Source organism: Corapipo altera, unplaced genomic scaffold (genome assembly GCF_003945725.1).
Source record: "Corapipo altera isolate COAL_440 unplaced genomic scaffold, ASM394572v1 0, whole genome shotgun sequence".
Classification (NCBI taxonomy): domain Eukaryota; kingdom Metazoa; phylum Chordata; class Aves; order Passeriformes; family Pipridae; genus Corapipo; species Corapipo altera.
This window is the reverse complement of record NW_020884872.1, coordinates 67693974-67714422: the sequence shown is the minus strand read 5'-3', so window position 1 is coordinate 67714422 and position 20449 is coordinate 67693974. Positions and strand designations below refer to the sequence as shown.

General features: G+C 38.2%; 1 protein-coding gene across 5 annotated transcripts in view; it reads right to left on the bottom strand.

Annotated features, from left to right (window-relative positions):
- DCLK1 (doublecortin like kinase 1) overlaps window positions 1–20449 on the bottom strand; it is a 246565-nt gene that overhangs the window by 32801 nt on the left and 193315 nt on the right. For all 5 annotated transcript variants that reach the window (XM_027650913.1, XM_027650922.1, XM_027650903.1 and 2 more), the window contains 6 exons: window positions 18761–18845; window positions 17315–17423; window positions 12505–12562; window positions 11638–11757; window positions 5694–5840; window positions 529–662 (listed from right to left, as the gene is read on the bottom strand). In XM_027650913.1, the coding sequence (XP_027506714.1) occupies window positions 529–662; window positions 5694–5840; window positions 11638–11757; window positions 12505–12562; window positions 17315–17423; window positions 18761–18845 (653 nt within the window). The remainder of the gene's footprint in view (window positions 1–528; window positions 663–5693; window positions 5841–11637; window positions 11758–12504; window positions 12563–17314; window positions 17424–18760; window positions 18846–20449) is intronic.

The window sequence follows — 20449 nt, the reverse complement described above, 5'->3', positions numbered from 1 at the left end:
ATATTTTTTACATTTACATCTTAAAATTATAATTAGATCAGAATGTGTGAGTGCGCAGAAGAAATTTGGCTGTATTCTTGAGTTAGACAGTGATGCCTATCATCATGAAATCTGCAAAGGTGACACAGCCTGCTCAAGCCAGCAGGCAGTTACTCTGTGGAACAAATCAGAAGAGGACAGTGTGTGATAATGAAATAAAATTAAGTGAATGGTAGTTAAACTGTTCTCAGAAACTGCTAAGAATTACTTCTTGTATCTGTAAATGGTTAGTTAGTAACTCAGTGTTAAGATGAGAAGTTTGAGGTCAACAACTGGCAGAGATTGACCAATACAACTCCACAGCTGGCCTTGTTCTGAGCTGGTTTGGATAAGACAGCCTCCAGAGGTCCCTTCCAATTAAATTGTTCTGCAACATAGCCAAGCAAAGGCAGCATAAAAATCTTAATTGCAAGAACTCCTATCTGGCACAATGTCAAGAATATGCTCCACTGTGTACACATCAATGAATCATTACTAAAAGTGATTTACCCAGTTTCAGCGATGATTTCTGGAGCTACATATGTTGGGGTCCCACAAACAGTATATAAAGGTCCATCCACAATTGTTGCTAGGCCAAAGTCCCCTAACTTCAGGGACTTGCTTCCATCTTGGTGTTCATAAACCTAAGTCAGGAGGAAAATTCAAAAGTTTACCACAATACCATCAAGGTAACTACTATATCATTTACTAACTGCCTGAAATGTTCCGTCTTTTTTTTACAGTAATTTTTCTCCTCTTTACATTCAACATATTCCTCTGTAAGCTTAGAAAATTCACAGATGATTTGGACAAATTCCCTTGAACATAGACAGGGTGTTCAGGAAAGACTTATCTCACCAGTTGGCCAACAAAGGACATACCACTTGCTAGACACTAAAACCCAGAAGTAAATGCATGGCATTCCAACAGTGGCTTTCTGACGTTAACTCCCCACTGACAGCCAGTTCACAGCGTAGGGTTTTGAGTTTAAAAGCTCTTGTAGAGAGCTTAAAGGTTTGCAGAGGAACTTCAACTACTTAGATAATACAAAAGTGACTGCACTGTTCCAGATTCTTCTTTGTGTGTTGAAATCACAAGACAAAAACCTGGCTGGACTATTTCACCTAGACATACTGTCCTCTACTCAAGACCAACCAGTGTCTTACTGGCATGTTACCATCATGATCAGTGGGACATAGGCAGTTAGGGCTGCTAATGGATATACATGACAATCCTGTCTTAAAACATGGTCTTTACAGCAGGAGCATGATCTTTCATGGGTTTTTACGGGAACAAAGGGAGATTAAGATACAGTCACAAGAAAAAACACTAAAAACATCAGTAAAAAATACACAATTTCAAAGGCCGATTCAGAGCAAAAGAACAGCCCTAAATTTGTAATCACTGAAAACTTACATAAAATATACAAAAATGTATCTAACTTAAACACAAGGCTGTGAGTCTTTCTAAAATTCAGCTGCTGGTTTGAGTTCTTGCTTCCCATTTTGATATGTTTTCTACAACGGCACCTTAAAAAAATAGAAATGGTCTACAGGAGGCCCTTCTTTTAGTATATATGCATCACTTCATTATTTTGCAACTCAAATCAAAGCTCCATGTAGTCTGGCTCCCAATAGTGATATCCTGACAACAATTCGCAGCAAAACTGTGCATAAATAGAAGATACCATACTTCTCGATCAAAACCAAAATCATTCTTAATACATATCTTGACCAGCTACTCCTAAATCACGTTTATTTACAACTGTTTGAAGAAGAAAATACTAGATTTTTTTCTTATAAATATACAATAAATTCTACAAGGGACCCTTGAACAGTTCATTTGGTACAAAACCAATTCTTGAAGTCTCTCACTACTGTTCACAATGGATCTGCTATAGCTCATAACTAGTTATATTATACAGGCCCCATCCTCCAGTTTCTCCTTTGTTAATGTTAGTCATGTCTAGAGAGAAAACCCTTCTCTGTCCTGAATCTCTGCTTACCAGGTGATACAGTCACAAGCAGACACTCAGAATACACAAAGTCCTTCTCCTTTCATTATGTTATTTTTAAGAATTCAACCGGACCTTTAAGAGGACCAGCAATTTAAAATGGATTCATATTTCTCTTCTACTAAGCCAGAAAAAAAGATATGCTTATAGAAAAGCACCAGGAAAAAAAAAAGGCAATTATGGTTTTATTAAAAACACAGATTGTTAAATACATCTGGTTCCTGAAACTAAAGAAAGTGCTCTTCTGAAATGGCAGTAATAAATCTAATTTCAACAACAGTTTTAATTAAAGTCTAGAGACTAGGGCTTTAAATATTCGCTTGCTGAAAATGTAAAGTGTGTACTTAGACATCAGAGCTGGATTCAGCCTAATTAGCATTTTGTATTCTATTTTATGCAGTTACCTTTTATAAAACTTCTTCTGCATTGTGCTAACCTAGTGAACATTAATGTAAGTTCCTTCCTTCAACAGACCATACCTTGTGTGACTCATCTACACTGGAAACTAATTACGGAAGAGGTTTGTTTGGCAACATTTACCAATGCAGAAGGTTTGATACTGTGTATTTTCTAGTATTTTACTTCATCTGTTTCTACGAATTACTTTCATTGGAAAACTATTTCAGTTGACTTGTAAAACTGAAGAAAGTAACTTTTCCTCACCCCGTTGTAACTCCATATAAAAAGAAGCCCAATGTGAAGCTGTGGTATGTTACTTGCCAGTCAAGGAATGGGAAAGGTCATGTAATGCTCATGTTATTCAGAATAAATGCTATACATGTTCCACTGCATTTAAATACTGAAGGGCAATTAAAGAAATGGGGATTAGTGCAAATTGCCCACTATGAAGTGCTTTCACTGTTTTAACTAAGCAATAAAACTGTGTAATTGTACAACACTAATTGAATGCAGCCACACATAATTGTGTGCCACCATATGTATCCTATTAGTATAAAGACTGTCAGTATTTTCTAAGCTGCTCTTGTGATCAGTGCAGATGGCAACAGTCAGAGAAGTTGTTCTCTAGGGTTTATTATATGGCTATAAAGACATCCTGTGACTTAACAAAATAAACATACTAAATAGCAGCAATTATGAAAAATGTTCCAATTAAAACATGGAAGACACTCCCTAGAGAACAAAGAAACCCAAAAAACCTAAAACATCACAGGTATTCAGCATACCCTAAACTCTTGGACAATTGACTCTTAAGTAGCCTTTTCACGCCTTGAAGATAATATATAAGGATAACAATTATCCTTGAGGATAATATTTAAGCATTTACTAAAATAATGGGTGTTGCACATAGGACAGGTTCACACTCACAGAGATTTACTAGCAGGATATATAGCCCATTGCACACATCAGTTCTAAGCATGGAAGTTACTTTTGGAGAAAAGGAAAAACCAAGAAGAGAAAGGAGAAGGTGAAGGGGAAGACTCTCCCTGGGGCTGATAACAGATGAAATAAAGAGGCTCTGGATGAACATCCTCTTCGGGGTGCCTCTCCAGAACACCATGTTCCCCTTCACTCCCCTTGTTTTTCCTCAAGTAACTTGCTCATTCTTCCCGTTGTTTTTTCCTGCTAGTGGGGCTGTTAGCCTTGGAACATGTATTGACCGGGGTAGATGCTGTTTCCAACCCCATCTAGTTGCTCTGCATTGGGCAGGCCTGTTATAGGTTCCCCTAAACTTAAAGTTACAACCTATGGGCAGTGGAGAAAGGGCTGATTCTCACACTAGTATCCAGGAGAACTTCCTATAACAACACTACCAGCTGTCTGCACGTGCAAAACTGTGACAGTAACGGAGGGAAAGACACAGCACAAGAACAATGAGGAAAAAATACTGCTCTGATCACTTAGGTGAAGGGTTAAAGAGCTGCAAGGAAAAGGGTAGGCTACAAAAGGCAAGTAGAAAGTATTTAGAAAGACTAAGACCCATGTGACATTTTTCAAGTGTTTTATAAATGCCATTAAAATAACTAATTGCAATCTTGTGACACAAGGAACCACACATTCCATTTGACAGCTAAGACAGAAGTAGAAAGGTTCAGAGACGCTAAGAACAGTGTCAGAGCTGGGGTCAGAACTCAGGTAAGCTCAGGTGCTTACCAAAGTGCTCTTCTAAAGCAGCATTCTTTTCTTTCAATGACCTGATAAACCTTAGAGAATTAATATAATTTGTGAATCAAACGCTGGCTTTTGAGAATTAGGATGCTGCAGGAGGTTAAACGCCACACCCTCACTGCTCAATATCAATATCAATACAGAACACTGGAAAAGTAATTCAAAAACAATTCAGCTACAATGTGAACAGTGTTATCACACCTGGTAGTGGGTAATTAGCAGAAAAGCTGGGTGGGCAAATCTAATCCCCTCCCTGCTGCCCCCATCTCAGCTCACCTTTCTCTCTTCCCTCAAAAGCTTAAGTCTGACAACAATAGACTTTAGGCATTTATAGACAAGTCAAGACAGCAGCAGGGCAAGCCTTGCCCTAGGCCAAGACCCTCCTGCACGCTACAGGTACAGCATTAAGGAATCATGGCATGTGATTGTTCAACACCTATCAACACCAGCATCAGGGCAGTGAAAGGAGCAAAAGGGTCGAGAAACGTGTATCAGTCATTAATGTCTAGTGAAACTTCTACTCGGTATATTTTCATCAGTTTATAGAAAACGAGGGCAGGTTACTTCCTCACCCAGAACAGCAAAACCACTGTCCACTAGAGGAACTTAAACTGTAAAAATCCCACTCCCTGGAAGATTAGTAAGATTTACTTGACTCAACATTCTCATAAAACCTATTCAGTATCAAACAGGACTAAATGTCATGGCAGAGAGCAAACAACTGAAAGAACTGATCTTCTATGATTCTATGAACATTGGTTTATGGTTGCAGAATATATGGAGAATTGAGACATCTCAATTCTGAGTTACAGCTGGAACATGTCAGCAAACTTGGGAAAACTCAAAACAGTGAAATAATCAGAAGTTAATTTATCAGAAGAAATAAACATATGTGAAGGATACAATTGCTGCACTCAAGAGTGCAAAATTCTTAGAAGAAAGACTAATTGTCATGGTATGTTTTCCATTGCCTTCAGTGGATAAGGTTCATGCAGATTCAGTCAGAAAAAGGAAGATTTAGACTGCCTATTTGGGAAAGTGGCTTAATAAAAAGTGTTATAGGATTATTTGGGAGATGCAGTAGGGGAAGAAAGGACACTGAAGTCTCTTCCTCTCTCCGCTCTGACGTATGACACGATTAGGGCACAGCATTTACGTGCACCGTACTTGTAAAACTAAAGTGTTGCCAATTACTTAGGCAGCAGCAAAAGTACAGAATAGTCTGCTGAGGACAGAACACTTTTATATTTATGAAAAACTTGAAATTATCTTGAAGTTTACTAAAAGGTCACTTCTAGTGATTCCAGGAATAACTTTGCTGCTGTGCCCCACATAACAGTCTAGACATACCACCTTATGTTACTGTTAATTATGGCTGTTATTCTTAGAAGAGCTTTACAATGCAAAGGTTAAAATAAAAAAAACCAATTACTTAAAACATTGAAATAAACTGAGTGGATGTGTGGAAGGAGGAAGAAGTTCTCTCACATACTCCCAAATTATCAACAATACTGAAAGCTGTATCTTCACTTACCAGTAGATTCTCCGGCTTGATATCCCTGTGGACAATGTTCAGGCTGTGAAGATACTTGATGGCACTGGCCAGATTGTAAAGCATTCCACTGGCATCCCGCTCTGTGTATTTGTTGGTGGAAGTAATAGCATCAAAAAGATCTCCTCCCTGGAGCAAAATTACCATGGGATATGAGCAATACTGCTTATGAAATAACAAAAATATTTAGGGAAAATCAAGGAACATAATTTATAGAGGAGGAGAAGAAGGAAGAGGAGGAGGAGGAAGAGGAGGAGGAGAAGAAAGAAGTAGCACAGTTTTACTTGCAGCTATAAACTAGGGGTACTGTGATTACATCCTCCATTATGCCAGCTGAGCAGATCAGTAAGTCAGAACCCTTCATTATGGCTGAGATGGTCAGCCAAGAGGCTGGAGTATCTATTGCAAACTATTCCCACCTGCTGCTGCTTTTGTAACATGTCCAGCACTTGCCAACCTGTGTGTTCAGAGCCTCTGTTACAAATTTCTGGCAAGACTACATACTTGCTTGTCATGATGCCATGTACCAACCCTTTCCACTCTTTATTATAATCACAAACAGACTGATACCAAATTTTTGCCCAGTGCCTGACTGAACCCCAGAAAGATGAAGGAACTCTGAGTAAAACTCAAATTAGCTACCTGTCCTCACTGCTATCGTCTCTTTTCATCTCATAAATCTTTGAAATCATGGATTTTAGAAACCAGCACTTTCTCTACACAAAATGTGAAGTTTTTGGTAGTGTGATGCCTCTTGCAGCTAATTCTGAAGAACTTTACAGCATGTATGTCAGGCACTGGAAGACACAGAGGGGTAGCTTGTGCAATTTCCAGCTCATCATGCTGCCTAATTCAGCTGAAGGTACTACCAGTGAAAGAAAAAAACAAGAAAATAATAGAGAAAAAAGGAAAGAAGAAAAGAAAAGAAAAAAAGTTAAGCAGAAATCCTCAAAGTTGAAATTATCTTCACCGGGATCTGAGGTAACCATGACATTTGGACTGTTTTTCCAGAGATGAGCCAGCAAGTGGGAAGAAGGGTATGTGAGACAAAACTATAAGTTTAAAAATGAGATTAAGAAGGAAGCTTGACAGAGTGGAGGAAAACCCAACCATCTTTTGAGAGAGACTACTCAAAGGTATTGAGCCTCTAGCCAAAATCAAAGTAGAACCATAAAGAAAACACAGTCCAACAACAACAACAACAACAACAACAAAAAAAGAGGGAAAGGATAATTCTGCAAAAACAATGCAAAAAAATCCCTGCTGTAGTCAAAATTTCAAGAAAAAAACCCACAGGAGACTGTATTTTGAAGAACATGTAATTTTTTTCTGAAGGCAGCAGAGGAGTCCCAGCTTTTCCAACTCTCATGATTTTATCAACAGCCTTAAGATTATTTGAGGGTTGGGTTTTTTAAGGCTCAGCTCCAGAGTAAACACTTTTTCCACAAAGAGAAAGGATGAGGGGGGAAAACAAAATAAAAAATTTTCCAGGAATCATGGTTACAGAGAAAAGGGTAGGAAAAGAGAATCACCAAAGACTCAAATCTGATAAAATAGACTTTACTTGTTATAAAAAAACCCAAACAAACTATTAAAATTTTTGCATCGTTGAGGTGTAGCTGAAATATGCCAGGGCAGGTTTATTCCCATTGTAGATGCAAAACCCCAGCTCTTTGGAAACTGCTTACAGCCAACCACTGTCAAATCTGGACCACATCAAACCTCTTACTCTGGCTGGTGACTGTTCAAGACACATCAAGATACACACTGTCAAGGAAAAGGAAGAACAAAAAGCCGAACTAAACCAGATAGAGGATTAGAGAGAGAGAGAGAGAGAGAGAGAGAGAGAGCAAATATTTGGCAAAAGTACAATACCATGTACTTCATGGTATTATCTGATCCCTAAGTATTAGACATCAGCATGTGGGAAAGTATGTGAGATAAATAATCTATCTTCCCTAAGCTCCTTCCTGTGAAACCCCTGTACCAGCTGCTTTTTAACATGAGGTAGTGGATTAGACAGATCTTTGGTCTTATCTAATATGTTCCAGATGCTCAGGAGAAGTGTCAGTAACTTCAGCAAAGCATCTGCCTCAAAAGAAAGAATATAGTCCAAGCTGAGATATAAAAGGCAAGAAGGAAAGAAGCTGAACCTTAAAAAGAGAAGGAAAGATTTTGGCTTGAAGTTAGAAGAAAAGAAGCAAATGTTCACGCACAGAAGAAACATAAACTCAGAAAAAGACAGAGGCTGCAGAGCAATTTAACAGATGGTCAAGCCAATCTGAAGGAGAATAATTTTCTCCATTTAAGCAGTCTACTGTACTCGGTAAAGTTTCTTACCTGGTAGCCTGCTAAGAACAGAGAGCATATATTTAGTCTGTGGGATTTTCTGTGTGGTTAAAAGAGAGATGATATCCTGGAAAGAGTTAACAGAGCTGACAGCTATATCAGGAAGAATTGTTTTCAGACTTTCTTCTCCCCAAAGAGCACTTCAACCTGCAAGGTTCTGCTAAGCGGATTCACACAGCAGGTCACTATCATTTATTCAGGCACAAGGGGTGAGTTCAGGATGACATTTCAGCCTTAAATCCCCTGTTCAGGAGTGAAACGGAACCAGGAACATCTGAATGCAGTTTTTGTCATCTGTGCACATGAGGAAGTGTACTTGGAAATACAGTAACCAATTATTTATTTATTACCTTGCTATGTAAATGATATGATCTCTCTTTTTCTTCTGCAAAAGTGAAATCATATCCTGAAGTAGTAAAAGAAACTCCGCAATAAATCTTGCTTCTTAAATTGGCCAAACCCCTGTTAGGTTTGAATAACAATTTTGTTTCTCTGTGTAAAAAGGCAACGTGCCAGAAACCAGGTCTTTGCTTCCTTTTACAAGCACCACTTGCAATGTGTTTATATTTGTATTTATGAAGTGCTTTTTCTTACACTTTACAAAGCCATGAATGGTCTATCTGCCATGAGGTGAGGGTGGGATTTTCAGCAGCCACTTATGTCAAACATGTTACTGCCAATTAATGCAGGGTGGTATTAACTGAAACCGGGCTCTGCAGTATCAAGCCTTTTCTGCTTGCCTTTCTTTCCTGTCTGTGAGTTTGATTTAAAGTCAGGTCTTCAAAAGTCAGTCAATAACAGATGGTTAATCAATTCTAACAGTGCACACTATGAAATGGTAACAATCAGCAATTGGTGAATTAACAATTAATGTCCTTCCAGAAATACCTTCCCTGGTGCCCGTAGAGTCTTTTTTTTCCAATTAAATATTGAGGAATAGATTCTTGCTTCAAAGAAACAAAGTTGACTTTCAAGAAGCAGGATATTTCTTCTAAATTTCTTCTTTTATTCCACATAAAAGTAAAGAATATGAAAACAGTGCTCTCTAGGATACCAGAAGTACAGAGACGTCTATAAAGTCCTTCCATAGCACAGCTAAAAGCATAAATATCTTAGCATGTGCAGCAATCTTGAAGAGTAAAGAAGAAAGAGCACAAGAAAACAGATTTTTCCAGAAAGTGAATATAATGCATGGTTTTCTTTATATACATCTTTTAAACTAGTTATTTTCTAAGAGTTGTGAGTCCCCTCCTCTCTCATTTAGCTGAGTAGGACTTCAACTAAAAAGCCATTGGAGACTACAGTTTGCACATTCTTCAACCATGAATAGCACAGCAGGATGCACCCATAAAACCAGCTATGTGCTTACTATCTTGGCAGGTTAGACAAGGTACAGCTTTTACTTCTTAGCACACCTCCTGGGGCCAAGATGAAGGATTTGTCAATGCAGGCTGAAGCTGTGGCTACATTAGATTACAATGCTATGCAAGAGGATTGAGGTACCTTTGAACAAGCTCTCATGGACACTGGGAAAAAACTACAGTAGCATGGATCTCATGGTGAGCTCACTTATCATGGAATAGAGCAGTAATTATGATTAAAATAGTGTTAGATGGCTAATAGTATCTGACCTCAGGCTGCACTATTTCCCATTGCATGCCTAAGAGTGAGAGAGGGCTGTGATTGTGAAGGGAGTGGGAAAATGATTCTGGGACTGGTTACACAGAGGGATTCATAGTGGGAAAGAGTGTCAGTAATTTTGTTTTTTCTTAGGATGTAACCTCTCCATTAGAGAAAAAACAGGTATGCTCCTTGCCACCAGCATCTCCCAGTGTGCTTCCTCAGAGCTTGGAGGTGGTGGACAATAGGGCTAGTGGGACCATAAGGTCCACAGCACCACTCAAGCAAAGTGGGGCATCTGTCAGGCTCAGACTTAAGAGGACAATGTTGCCATCTCCTCAGCTTTGGGGCAGGGCCTGAGCCCCTCATAAATAACAAGACTGTCCCAGACTGCCACAAGGACAGGGAAAATCTATGGCCATCCACCCATGAAGCACACTTGTCAGTCTCCCAGCTCTGGACTGGGAACATGGCTTGTGTCACTGGTGCTGCCACAAAGTACAGGAGATAATGGAACAAAACAGAACTTGTCATTCAACTTGCTCTCGTATTCCAGACCAGAAATTAGGAAGTTCTTTAAGAAACACTTGTACCTGGGATTATCCTATGTAAAATCCCAATGAGCTGACTACACTAAGAGCATCCCCTTATCTCTACCTGCAATCAGAGCAAAGGAGATTATAGTCTTGCTTGCCAAAAATCACTTTGTCTCATGACCCCTGATGGTGCCTGTTTCTAGTCATGGATAGAGAAGATGCCCACTGAAGAGGACCACACTCTGGGTGGAGTGATCTGGGTGACAGGGTTCAGAGTGCCCAATTTGCTCATGTGTTGAGCATGCACACACAACAGACCTGCAACAAATGCTGCTGCTGCACAACTTTATTGTCGTATTCGTTCTTAAACACTTAAAATTGTGGATTTCCCAGGTGTAGGCTGCCCCTGGAGAATGTGCTGACCAGGATACAGAAATGGAGGCGGCCGCTGAAAAAAAGATGTCCTTCCCACAGAATAGTTGAGGAAGGAAGGAGAATCACAAATCCCACTAGTGAATGGGAAAAACAGGTGTATCCTTGTTAAAGTACGCATGGAGGACAAGACATCCTCAGTACTTTTCTGTTCTAATTTGCACAATTTGTGCAAATGTATTTTTACCACCTTTTGTGCACAGGGACATACTTGTGTATTAGTACCAGAACTGAAAGCTAAACTCATACTTGTTGCACTGCACTGTTGACATTATGGGGGCAAAAGATGACATGGTCTGAGCTTCATAATTGAGTTTGAATATATAATTCTACCAGAGAGTGAAATAAATGCATGAGATCTGGAAGTTACTATGAAGAAATAAATGGGGTCCAAAATATAAAATACTGCATTCCAAAATTTACTTTTCAGAATACAACCATGCTTTACATAGCAGGCTGTTCTCTTTCACTTCTGCCTTACTTGAGTTTAAATTTAGATTGCTATCAAGGAGGCAAGTCTGACACTGTGTTAATATAAATCAGCAGAGAAAAAAGTCATAATATTGTTTAGATTTAACACAAATTATAAAAAATAGTTTAATTTTTTTATTGAAGAATTTTTTAAGGCTGGTATTTATGGCTCTTTGGACTGGGTGTATTATCAATTCACTTCAAGGCAGACTATTACTTTTTAAAGAGACTTCTTCTGAGCAAGCAAATAAAACTGGTGATCCCCAAAGTACTGTCCACAGAGCACTTCCAAATGTGGCTTACAGCAAGTTAGACAAATATTTTAAATATTCAAAAACTAAAAAAAAAAATCTGACAGTGGGTTATACATCTTTCAGTAGTATGCTAGACTACCTCCAGAGACCCCTTCCACTCTGAATTATTCTGTGATCCCATGTTTTTTAGTAAGCCTTGGTACCAATGGAATTTCTCAAGATGATAAAAACAATTCATAAACAGCTTGTCTCCAAAACACTCACCTTTACAAGTTCCATGACAAGGTACAATTCAGTTGGCATGTCCATCTCCTCAATTAGAAGTACAATATTGGGATGCTTGACTCGTCTTAAAATAGATACCTCATTCTGGATCATGTGTTCCTGCCACACAAAAAAAATCTTTAATGACTACCAGTTGGTGGGAAAAAAATTAATAGTGGAAAAAACAGAGAGAATGGGCCCTGTGTGAATTCTTCAGGGTTTTTGAAAAACCTAACAGATGTTGCCTCCAGCACTACAGAAGGAACATGTCTAGAAACAATATCAGTGTGGTAACTGAAAGAAGAGAGAGTGGATCATAGAAAAAGAAATGGAGGAAATTAGATGTTTCTGATGCAGAGAAAAATTAAATATGGGAGCTTTTAAAATTTTCTCTGATTCAGACTCTTTTAATATAACAATATGATAGCATCTTCTCAGAGAACTTTTTGTTACAGATTTCAAAAGCTAACAGTCACTTGGTATAAAACTGATAAAACTGACATTACTTTGATTAGCCTACCCTTCAGACACAGTGACCGGTGTTGTTATAATTATTCATATTATTATTCTGTTTTCTATAACATGTGGAATTATGAAAATTAGAGAACATAATTATAGGGTAAAGAACAAAGAATCACACACAACCAACCAGTTGAAGAATCAACACATGCATCTAGAAAGTCATACAATAGCCTTTTATACTGATATTTCAAGAGTCTCCAGAGGGCAGGCAAAAGCTTCAACTAAAAAGATTCTAATAGTTGTCAGGAAGGAGACAAATACCAACAGCTTCCCAAACTGATCTCTCACAAATAATTTCTTGGAAAAAAAACCTCTTTTGGTCTCAAATGGTTTTTTTGTACTCACTTTTCCTCTACATTTACTCTTTTTGATTATTTTCAGAGCATATTCTCTACCAGTTGATCTGAGGAAAGATAAAAGAAAAAAAATTTATGTTCAATCACATTGAATATTTTTCTCAGTCAAGTTTATACTTGTCATTTAAGTACAATAAGTCTAGCGAAGAATTCTATTCAAGTATTCATTTTTTTCAAGAAATGAAGCTTAGATTTGATTGGTATTGTGAACTTGAGCCAAAGCAGTTGAATATGTGTGTCTGAGGAAAAAAAATCAAACTTTTTTTTTAAATAAAGACATTGCAATGTTTTCAAACCAAAAATCACTTGATTTTTTTTTAATTTTGTAATAGTATTCTGATTTTTATGTAAAAACACCATATATTGTCCACAGATCCAAATATTTTCAAAACAAAAAAGATTTTTTTTCTATTATACAAAAAATATAACCCATCAAAAATACTTACTTATTTTTTACTTAAAATGAAAAGAAGTCATTTGTTTGCACATCTGCACTCACAACTGCTATGATAAAAAGGTCAGTCCTTGGAATAATGTTTTATGTATTCAGTTAAATATGCTGGGTTTTAGGACAGAATGTGAAAGATTGGGGAGACAGTAAAAAATTACAGAGAAATTAGTTCAGGATGAGAACACATTTCCTTTTAAGCATTGTGTTCTTTTGAAACCTTATATTTATCACTACCACATATATGTAGATATCTATTATATAGAATGCTAACATAAAAAAAATTAGCTTCTAGACAAGCTAACAGTATCAACTTCCATTTTTTAATCAAGTTACAAAACCGAAAGATGACTATAACAATGAAAACAAGAAGCTCTGTTCACAAGCCCTACTTTCACTGTAAGATTAAATGGAGAATGGGTAATATAAGAAAAAGATCTTACTGAAACATTTTCATTTTTTAATAAGAACCTAAACAGCTTAAAAAAATCTATTACATTGCCCTTAGGCTTATGTTTGATTAAAAATAACGAAAGGTAACCTTTCAAGAATACAGGGTCATTTTTTCATTCTTCATTTCACAAAACATAGTTAAACCAATACATTAAATTGATACATAGTATGCTAAACAGAGAAATTAATGTGTCTAAAAGTATGCTCAGTCTGTCAAATAGGACATGCAAAGTGAGTGACTGAAAGCACTGTATCTGGAAATCAACTGGGCATTTTCATTGCCACATTAAAACATGGAGAACTCCTCTGGCAATGATGTACCACTAGTTGTTAATTTAAGAAAAAATGGGTAGTTCAGTAAAAAGCAAAGACGGTCTTTATTAGGACATCTATTAAAAGGCTATCCAAAGAAATCATGCAGTATAAATAAATTTATGACTTGGGAAAAAAAAGTACAACATGTCTGTTCAAGATTTATGCAAAGAAAAATTAAAAACTTCTCATATCTGTACTTCCCCACAAAGGGGTTTAATGCCACAGTCCCCTGAAATGAGTCACACTCCATGCAGGGTGCCCTTTTCCAGGGCTGCTGTTCAGTGGCTACAGTCAAAGCTCAGTGAGGGAACAGAAAGAGTTCTGGACATTATTTTTGGGGACTAGAAGGAGGGGATAGAACAAGAAATACTAGAAATTAAGGTATCTGGGGTTCAAACTCAGAAAAAATATAGCCTCTTTCAATAGGAGTCTCTTTCAAGCTGCTTGGTTGCCCTAGGAATGCTTCCTTTCTGTCATGAGTAAGGAAACTGATGTTTTTTGTTGGCCATAGGAGACTCCATGTACTCCAAAATACTGGGAAACCTGAGCTTGTGAGGAAATGTCAGAATGTGGAAGTATCTGAAAGTTAAAAATGAACACATATAAAAACACCGCAGGACAAATTGTGCATACGATGGAGCATATATGTAACAAGCAGATGACAACCCTGACTGCTCTGTGTTTTGGTAAAAAGAAAATTAAAGCTAAGATAATGCAAATCCTTTTCCCTAAAAAGCTGCAGAACTGCAGGCTGTCAGCATCACTACAACTTACACATTGCCAAAAAATATGCACAGCTATGCCAGAAACTCAACCATGAAACATGCATCTCACGTCTCACCTATTGCTCACTCCAAACAATAAAAAGGTACCACAAAAAGTAGGCAACACGTTATGGCTGGACAGAAGTCTGGACCCACTGAACTACCGCAGGGCACAGAGTTAAATCTCTAGTCCATCCAGGCTCGATACCTGGCTCTTTTAAACTTTTGCAAAGTTCACAGCGATTTCCGTTGCACTGTAGAAAAAAACCTTTGTTATTTTTGTGCATGCATTAAATGTATTTTTGTATGTGTGCCGGTGTGCTGACAGACGCTCAGAATGAGATTTAGAAGTCCTCGCATTGAAAATTTTGAATTGGTTTTTATTTGAACTGTTCATTGGCAGAGGAAAATGCCTGTGAATGTATTGAAGTGCTGGAGTTGTTAACCAGTGCGCACAGAATGATCTCAGAGCTATGGAGAAGAAGTATCCACATGACCAGTGAAGTTGTGTAACAAGACCCATTCCTACTTGCTTAACACCTCATGGTGCTATTCCTTTGAAGTCTTTGCACACAGGAATTGTACTTCAGAAGAAAGTGGAAAGGTCCTCTATCCCAAGTATCACCCCATCAATTCTTGCTCTGCAAATGATGGACATATCAGACTTTGAAGTGAGGTGGTTTTTGCTCAGAAAGACTGCAAAGAATGTTTTTGAAGGGGTTTCACACGTACTGGCTTTAATTTACTCTCTGAGTCTTTAATTCTCCTTCCGCACTTGTGATGGTAAGGGTATACTGATTTAGAAGTGGAAACTAACAGAAATAGTTCCACTTCAATTTTCAAGCTCTGCCAAAGTAGTAGCTCTCTGATATAAATGGAATCTACGGAATGGTATAACTGAGAGACCACAAGACAATGTATCTGGGAATACCCGGGTAATCATGCTATTTGAGCACATACTCATTAGATATGCTATGCTACCAGATACTTCTAGGACCAGTGGGATAGACAAGAGGACAGGAAACAGTTTTCATTCAAGCTCTCAAGGATATTGTAATCATTATTATTTTTAGGTGTGTCAAGACCTATATTTAATTTTGTTCATGTATTTTCTCTCAGCTTGGGAAAAAATTGTAAAACGCACACTAGCAGATTTGTACTGTCTCTCAGCACGAATGGCATTTTCAGCTGAATGACAGTGTCAAAACCCCAACCTTTCTTTATTTTCATTTGTAATTTTCGTTTCTCTCAGTTACTATTCACTTTACCTTCAGCTGCCTTTTTCTCTTTTCTTAGTTATGTGTTTTCACCTATCTTTTTCATCAGTCATGGCCCTCCATAGGGTTTTGCAGTGCTTTCTTGTTTTCATATTTTTTGCTTTGCTTCCTTTAGGTTTCCATATTCTCCAGTTTCGTGTTGAGACCCTGGGGTTTGATCTGAACAGCTATCGCCCTCTGGATGGCCAGCTCCACTGTGAACTCACTCTGGCAGAGCTCTAAAGGCCTCACCTGAGCTTTGGCCAAATCCCACAAGCACACTGTCAGCTGATACAAAATCCACTCTTCTCCTTTTCCCCAGCAGCTGTCTTCATGGTCTCTGATTTGCTAGACACTTTCAGATGCAGAGCAGGACCTGTCTTTTTCCAAGGAGACTAGTTTAAAACCAGGCAAGCTAATTTATCATCATCTGCCATGAGATCTAATCTGACTCTCTAGGGCTAATACAATATTCTTATAGGACAAAGAACAAAAATTCTTTCTTTGAGCCCAAAGGTGAGGTTACAGTATTCTGTAAGAGTGTCCTCTCTAGGATATGATAAAAGGGGGTAGAAAACTTAAATGAAATTTCATTATCAAATCTTGACATGTCTATTGTTCTCTCTTTTGGACATCTCTACCTCTGGCAGCTTTTTGCTTTTCTCCACTGTTACTATCTAACATAAGCAATCTTACAAACATTTCACATACAGGTGAAATACCTTCTGTCTTTTATATCCCATATTCTCCCATTTTTAACAATACCACTTAAAGGCACCCGCAGTTCTGCTTAGTTCTTGTTCCCTGTTTTTTACACTCTTAAGACTGGGTATAGCCAACTCAAACCTGAACAGATTTAGAAAGAGACACCTGAACTAGTCAACCTGGACATTTTCAGCAACACTAATATTTAAGGGGACTTGTGACTTCTCTAGTCTGGAGCAGATGTCTAAAATCAGTGACTGTTCTCACCTCTTAACAGTAAAGGTCACTGAAGAAGTTAGATTTTGGTGTCTGCAGTGAGGCTCATAAAGTTGGAAGGAGCATATATAATGGCACAAAGCAGGAAAGCAGGAATTAGATGTCCATTTAATTAACAATAAACATGAAAGAGATTAATCCTCAGTGTCAGATGGCAGAATAGATGGATCCAAGGTCAGTTGTTTGTGCTGACCATCATCACCACATCACACAACAAAACTTCCTGACATCTTTACAGGATGCTCCTACATGTGAAATGTTCCACTGGTCTAATGTAAAAGGAGACTTGCAAGAACATATTGTAAGAAAAGTACACCAAAAAAGATTTAACACAAAGAACTGGTAAAATCATGTGGAGTGCAGCAAAAACCCCCAAAAGATATAAACCCCACAAAGAATTAAATTCATACATTGCCCCTTGAACTCACTCTTTTTTTCATATGAGAGGACACAAAGTTTTTCCATCTGGCATTGAGACGTTACCTTATTACATGTTTATATTCTACAAATAAAGACATGATCTAGGAAAAGCATGACATTAATGATTATTTTTTGCAGTAATAAGCATATTATCCTCCTCACCTTTCTATACACTCCTTCACAACAGCAAAATTTCCATCTCCTATAGTCCTTCCAACTTTATATCGCTCTGCTATCGATGCTGGAACCTGGAAACCTTCCTCCAACACTTCTGAAAGAATCATTAGTACATTTTTATTGTTAGTGAAGGAAACACAGATGTTGCACATAACATGTATTTCAAGTCCGTGGTTCAGGAGCCTGGAAACCATTCAGTCAGTGTCTCACTTACTGTACAGTGAAACCATGCTGCTGACATTGTATATACTCAACAGGTTTCACGCAGATACAATAATGAAAAATAAGACTTCTGGGGGCTCAAACATACCACCATTCGAGTGTTACATAGTTTACCATTCCCATTGCAATATGCCCCCAAGACAAAACCAAAGTTGTATTTTTTTAATTATGAAAAGGCCTTTGTGATCTGCACAAGCGCAGACCAACCTCCAAAAAGGGCTGGAACTCCTTGACACAGCATGATTAAATATATGTACCAAAGAAGTCCAACACTCAAGCACTTATTTTATTACATCCTGTAAACTGAGACATCCATAAAACTCCTCATGTGCTAAGTGCTAGTTCTCCCCATCCCCCAATATTAAATATTTAGTTTTTAAACAAATGTTCTCAATAATACTACCTCGCATGCAACCTGGATACCAGATGTTTAGGTAAAATTGCATTACACGGTGTCTAAGCATACAAAAAGTTTGTAGTTTAACGTGTTTTAGTGTTCATTCCTGTACCACTATTTTTAAAGGTATTTGAAATAGTGTTACAAATACCTAACATGCTTCTAAAAGCTGACTGTAAACTGCAGCTGATACAGACTACTATATAAATACTGTAACGTAAAAAAAATGCCTCTCAGAAATGTGATCCGTGTTTACACTCTTTAAGACAGTGCTTTTAACTGTATCTTTCTCTGTCCAGCTTAGTATTAAAATGAATGGTATGACACAAGGAGGCTGGGTTTTGCCTGAATTCACAGATAGCATGAAGAGCAATTCTCAAACAGGGATACACATACATACATATATGTATATGTGCATAGAGTTCAAGCAGGCACTACCCCTTAGCCGACTTGCTCAAAGCCTTAGTATGGGGTAAGACTATCCATTTCTGAGTAAAGACCTAGGACTGTGCGTTCTTTAGTACCATGACAGATGAGACAAAAATACTGAAATAAGCCAGCCAGCACTGTGTTGCTTGCAGAAATAACATCTTGAGCATTCTGCAACAAAAATACCTCTGAAGAGTGATGTCCAGATCAAATCTGATCCAGAGTGAACCTAAGTAGTTTGCTACGGCTGAAGAGCCTCCTCATGGAAAGTCATCCAGCCTGCAACGCTCCCACCTTCTCCGACAGGAAGAATGACTCATTTCCTACACAGCTGCTGTTATCACTACACTGACTGCTTTGAAATGTCAGCCTCCAAATGTTACCTTCTGCAGGTCCATCATTTTCATCCATAGAGCTGCAAACTTTGGTGGATGCTAATGAGGTAGAGGAGCCACTGTGTTGGGAGCTCTGGAAATGGAGACACAAATGAAAACAGATGATTTTTAAGAAACATGAGTACCCCCAGCACGTTTCTGCTGGACACATGTCCCAGAGAGGCTTCAGTGTTCGCAATGTAAAGTATCAATTTACTTTGGTGGAGGGATATGGGGACGCTTGGGAAGAATCCAATTTTTCCTCCAAAATTACTTTTGGTACCCCTACGTACATGGAGATATCCCTGATACATCATGTGCAGCAGTGTACAAGAACACTTTGATGTATACTCCACTAGTTTCTCCCTATTCCACATACATTTTGTCAGGGAAAACTGAGGAGCTGTATGCCCTCTGCAGGCAGGAGACTGTGTTCTCAGAGGCCCTGTTAACCCAGCAAGCACTAGGGGCAAAAACGTCCATAATTGGCTTTGTTATGGGTAGAATTCCTCACTTATACAAACCTCCCTCTGGAGAAATCCTCTCCAGTTGTGTTCTAGAAGGGAGAAATCATTATTGTAATGTATGGATAAACTAAAATGTTAGGGTGAACAATGATTGGTCTTTTGTAAAAAAGCATTTGACTGGGTGTAGTTCACTTCAGGCATGACTCTGTACTTCTGTTTTAAGTACTTGAAATGCAACTGTCTGAGTTTGTACAGTTAATGGGGGGAGGACAGTATTTCTATAGTCTCTAAAAGGAGACTCGTAGGCACCCACCTTGGCTACCAGAAGTATTGGAGGCAGAATCTCACCAGGCAAGCTTTCCAAAACACCTATCAATGTCTATCAGTTAACTACAGACTCTAAGCATGTACTTTAGGAAAACTGTTTTACCATGCATCTAGATGGATGATACTACACAGACATATGGGATGGACTGGATTTCACCCAGAACTTTTATTCTGTGGTGCATAAGAATTATACTAACACACCTTTGGGATTCTCCCATCTTCAGAAGAAATCAGAAGCAGCTACAAATGTAATGATGGCTCTTCAAACTTACAGCCAAACCGAGCGTTTCCTCAGGTCCTCGTGTTGCAACATAAGGTAAAAATATTCACAGAATTTTCAAAACTAAAATGTTCTTGAGTTTACATAATTCACATGCTGAAAGGTTACAAAGTGCTGCAGTATTTCATTATTTCCTTCAACCTATATATTACATAAATTGCAGGCTGTACTGCATGTAACTAACACTATCACTTCCTTATCAGTGTTTGCAAGGTTTTAAGATGCCCATAATCAGAGTGCCAATCCACTTTTGCGAATTAAATACAGCTACTTTGGAATGTTTTTTTCTTGTTTGCTGCTGCAGAACACAGCGGACGGCAGATGCAGCAGCTGGGATCTTTGCCGAGTACGGAGCCAGGGAGAGGACAGTCAGCAGACTTAAAAACTGGCCAGTATGCTGAGTTCATTTGAACAGAATAACTTCTCATTTCTCCCATATTAGATTAAGCTCAGATAATCAGACGAAGCCTGAACTTGGCCTATTTTTCACTAAATAATCTTGAGAGCTTGCACATCCCATCTACCAAGAGATTCTTTGCCCTTTTTTCCTTTTAATCAACGTCAGCTCACTATTTTCATCCAGTCAAGCATTTCTTCTGAGCTTCGACCAGAATTGAAAAATGC